General features: G+C 62.8%; 1 protein-coding gene across 1 annotated transcript in view; it reads right to left on the minus strand.

Annotated features, from left to right (window-relative positions):
- Positions 1-2,319: 2,319 nt before the first annotated feature.
- Positions 2,320-4,724, minus strand: part of LOC311077253 (uncharacterized protein) — a gene marked incomplete at its 5' end in the record, with an annotated part of 4,534 nt that continues 2,129 nt past the window's right edge. The window contains 2 exons of the mRNA XM_084139085.1: positions 2,320-3,976; positions 4,271-4,423. Of these exons, the coding sequence (XP_083995211.1) occupies positions 2,696-3,976; positions 4,271-4,423 (1,434 nt within the window). The 3' untranslated portion in view covers positions 2,320-2,695. The remainder of the gene's footprint in view (positions 3,977-4,270; positions 4,424-4,724) is intronic.

The raw sequence follows: 4,724 nt of genomic DNA on the forward strand, positions 1-4,724 counted from the left end.
GGGCACGAATAAAGCCCAAAGCCCATGGGGAAAGTGACTCTGGTGCCGAAATCTCACAAAATGACAAAGTCCAAAAATTTGCGGTGGGTTCATAGCTCCATGCTCTCAGACCTCCCTGGCCGGCCCAGGGAGGGTGGCCCGTCCTGGGCCAGAGTCAGATTCGCCCGCCACCCCTGGAGCTCCACCTGGAGCGAAGACGGTCCTAAAACGGACCTCGGGGCATGTATGGAGGAGGGTGGAGCAGCCTCTCCTGGGCACGAATAAAGCCCAAAGCCCATGGGGAAAGTGACTCTGGTGCCGAAATCTCACAAAATGACAAAGTCCAAAAATTTGCGGCGGGTTCATAGCTCCATGCTCTCAGACCTCCCTGGCCGGCCCAGGGAGGGTGGCCCGTCCTGGGCCAGAGTCAGATTCGTCCGCCACCCCTGGAGCTCCGTCTGGAGCGAAGACGGTCCTAAAACGGACCTCGGGGCATGTATGGAGGAGGGTGGAGCAGCCTTCCTGGGCACGAATAAAGCCCAAAGCCCATGGAGAAGGTGACTCTGGTGCCGAGCTCTCGAAAAATGTCAAAGTCCAAAAATGCTGCATTGGACTCAAAGCTCCATGCTACCAGGCCTCCCCCCTGGCCGGCCCAGGGAGGGTGGCCCGTCCTGGGTCAGAGTCAGATTCGCCCGCCACCCCTGGAGCTCCGCCTGGAGCAAAGACGGTCCTAAAACGGACCTTCGGGCCTGTATGGAAGAGGGGAGTGCGGCCCTCATCAGACCGTCGTGAGTCCCACACAGAGTTGCCCTGGGTGGGTATAAAGTACAGATTACACCGCCGTGCGCGCTTGGTGGTGGAGCTCTGGAAGTCCTGGAGGGGAGAGGGCCCCCAGGAGAGAGTCGGCCGGCCAGGGGGCGCTCTGGCTGGGGGAGAGAGTTCGACCTCCACCCTGCGGTGGATCTCTGGAAGTACGAGACCTCCAGGAAATGACAGGCTGGTTTTCCGAAAGTGCTTACCAGGCAAGGTTGCGGCCTTCCTGGGAAATGAATCAAGCTCAAACGAGCCCCCATTGGGTCAAATTCGAAGAAAAGACTAAGTCCATGAACGTGAGGTGGGTTCAGAGCTCCATGCTCTCAGACCTCCCTGGCCAGCCCGGGGAGGGTGCCTCGGTCCCGGGCACAGACGGTTCGGTGCGTGCTTACCGGAGCTCCGCCTGGAGCTGAGTCGGTCCTAAATCGGACCTTCGGGGTCTTGAGGAGGAGGGGAAGAGCAGGTTGGAGGCGCACACCCACCCGCCCGCCCTCATCAGACCGTCGTGAGTTGCCCGCCCTGGGTGGGTATAAAATCCATATTATACACCGCTCTGGAAGTCCTGGAGGGGAGAGGGCCTCCGGGAGAGAGTCGGCCGGCCAGCCCAGGCAGGGGGCACTCTGGCTGGGGAAGAGAAGAGACTTCGCTCTCTGGCAGTACGAAACCTCCAGGAAATGACAGGCTGGTTTTCTGAAAGTGCTTCCCAGGCAGGGTGCGGCCTTCCTGGGAAACCAATCAAGCTCAAACGAGCCCCCCCCACTGGGTCAAATCCGAAGAAAAGACTAAGTCCATGAACGTGAGGTGGGTTCAGAGCTCCATGCTCTCAGACCTCCCTGGCCAGCCCGGGGAGGGAGCCTCGGTCCCGGTCACAGACGGTTCGGTGCGTGCTTACCGGAGCTCCGCCTGGAGCTGAGTCGGTCCTAAATCGGACCTTCGGGGTCTTGAGGAGGAGGGGAAGAGCAGGTTGGAGGCGCACACCCTCATCAGACCGTCGTGAGTTGCCCGCCCTGGGTGGGTATAAAATCCATATTATACACCGCTCTGGAAGTCCTGGAGGGGAGAGGGCCTCCGGGAGAGAGTCGGCCGGCCAGCCCAGGCAGGGGGCACTCTGGCTGGGGAAGAGAAGAGAACCTCGATCTCTGGCAGTACGAAACCTCCAGGAAATGACAGGCTGGTTTTCTGAAAGTGCTTCCCAGGCAGGGTGCGGCCTTCCTGGGAAACCAATCAAGCTCAAACCAGCCCCCCCCCACTGGGTCAAATCCGAAGAAAAGACTAAGTCCATGAACGTGAGGTGGGTTCAGAGCTCCATGCTCTCAGACCTCCCTGGCCAGCCCGGGGAGGGTGCCTCGGTCCCGGGCACAGACGGTTCGGTGCGTGCTTACCGGAGCTCCGCCTGGAGCTGAGTCGGTCCTAAATCGGACCTTCGGGGTCTTGAGGAGGAGGGGAAGAGCAGGTTGGAGGCGCACACCCACCCACCCTCATCAGACCGTCGTGAGTTGCCCGCCCTGGGTGGGTATAAAATCCATATTATACACCGCTCTGGAAGTCCTGGAGGGGAGAGGGCCTCCGGGAGAGAGTCGGCCGGCCAGCCCAGGCAGGGGGCACTCTGGCTGGGGAAGAGAAGAGACTTCGCTCTCTGGCAGTACGAAACCTCCAGGAAATGTCAGGCTGGTTTTCTGAAAGTGCTTCCCAGGCAGGGCGCGGCCTTCCTGGGAAACCAATCAAGCTCAAACGAGCCCCCACTGGGTCAAAGCCGAAGAAAAGACTAAGTCCATGAACGTGAGGTGGGTTCAGAGCTCCATGCTCTCAGACCTCCCTGGCCAGCCCGGGGAGGGTGCCTCGGTCCCGGGCACAGACGGTTCGGTGCGTGCTTGCCGGAGCTCCGCCTGGAGCTGAGTCGGTCCTAAATCGGACCTTCGGGGTCTTGAGGAGGAGGGGACAACGGACACGGAACAGAGAGCCATATGGTGGTCAGACCGGCTAGGGAAACGGCCTGACTCAGCCCAGAGAAGTTGCGCTTGGTGCGGGCGAGAGACTTCCAGGAAACGCGGGTCTGGTTGGGACACCCAGACCCCCCTCGGTGCCAGGGGCGTGCATACCGGTTGAACGTGTGCTGTCCCGGGCGAGCTAGGGGTGAAAGACACACGGGTGACAAGGTAACGGAAAACGGGCGCCTCCGGGTTGCCCGGGGCCCGGAGGAGCGCACCCTCTCCTTCGGGCCGTCACTCAGGGGGGGTGCCTGGTCGATTGGAGCTTCGGACGCGCCAGGGGACGGCCCCTGCCCGGTCGAGAGGCCGCTATGGGCAGCTTGCTCCTCCCCGACTTGCGCGTCGACTCTAGACGCGGCCTCCCTCCGGGGAAAGCAGGCCGCGTCGAACCTCGGGAGACTCAGCTGGCCCGTCTGAAAACGGATGTCCGCAGCAGGGGGTGGCCGCGGGTGCGTCGGGAGGCTTGGACGGCTGGTGGGGTTTCCTCGGGGGCCCCCACCCCGCCAGCGTGTCTTGGAGCCGAACTTCACCCTGCGCCCCCCCTCGCTTCGAAAAGGCACCCTTCCACGGTTACGGCCTCGATCCAGAGGCCTCTCCTCCTCTCCACCCCGGCGACGGAGAGGGTTCCTCGCGCGCCCTATGAGCGGCCGTGCCGCCTCGAGCCCAGGCCCGAGCGGAGCGAGACCCGCGTGTAGGAAGCCAGCGCGTGGCGGTTCGCTCGTCCGTCCGGGTGCTCCCCTCGGTCGATCCCCGAGGTAAATCAACCATATGCTTGTCGAACGGTCGGTCTTGGGTAAATGGCGAAACGACTCCAGGGGCTTGAGACACCCCTGGAGAAAAAGGGCGGTGGAGCAAAGATACGGACAGAGTCCAAAACGCTTCGGTTCAACCAGATTCCCACGAACACTCGACTCCTCTGGCTGGCGACCAGGGAGGGCGCCTCGGTGTCGGGCACGATCGAATCCGTCCGCCGTGACGGAGCTCCCGTCGGAGCAAAGACGGTCCTGAAACGGACCTTGGGGGTGTTGTCGAGGAGAAAGGGGACACACGCTCCGCTCGGACAAGGTGAGATGGGGGGGGGGAAAAAAGCAAACGGGTGCCTCCGGGTCCCCTCGGTTCGGTTCGCTACATCCTGGGGAGGATGCCTTATCTGGGGCGGTGAGCGGCGTCGAAGGCGCCCTGGAGGAAAAGTCCACCTCCGAAAAAAACGGACAGAGTCCGAAACGATGGGGTCCTACCAGATTACCACAAACACGCGTCTCCCTGGCTGGCGACCGGGGAGGGCGCCTCGGTGTCGGGCACGATCGAATCCGTCCGCCGTGACGGAGCTCCCGTCGGAGCAAAGACGGTCCTAAAACGGACCTTGGGGGTTTTGTCGAGGAGGGGACAAACGCTCCGCTCGGACAAGGTGAGAGGAAGGAAAAAACGGGCGCCTCCGGGTTCCCTCGGTTCGGTTTCCCTCGGTTCGGGCGCCCTGGAGGAAAGTCCACCTCCGAAAAAACGGACAGAGTCCAGAAATGTGCATTCCAACGAGATCCCCACGGGGGCCCGCCTCCCTGGCCGACACCCAGGGAGGGCGCCTCAGACTCGGGCGCGGGCGAATCCGGCGGTGCGATGGAGCTCACGTCGGAGCAAAGACGGTCCTAAAACGGACCTTCGGGGTTTTGTCGAGAAGGGGACAACCGCCCCGCTCGGACAAGGTTAACGGACTTCCGTAGAACAGGCGCCTCCGGGTTGCCTGGGGCCCGGAGGAGCGCACCCCCTCCTCCGGGCCGTCACTCAGGGGTCGCCTGGTCGATTGGAACTTCGGACGCGCCTGGGGACGGCCCCTGCCCGGTCGAGAGACCGCTATGGGCAGCTTGCTCCTCCCCGACTTGCGCGTCGACTCTAGACGCGGCCTCCCTCCGGGGAAAGCAGGCCGCGTCGAACTCTCGGGAGACTCAG

This window comes from Abramis brama (assembly GCF_963993115.1).
Source record: "Abramis brama genome assembly, contig: SCAFFOLD_72, whole genome shotgun sequence".
In the NCBI taxonomy this organism is placed as follows: Eukaryota; Metazoa; Chordata; class Actinopteri; order Cypriniformes; family Leuciscidae; genus Abramis; species Abramis brama.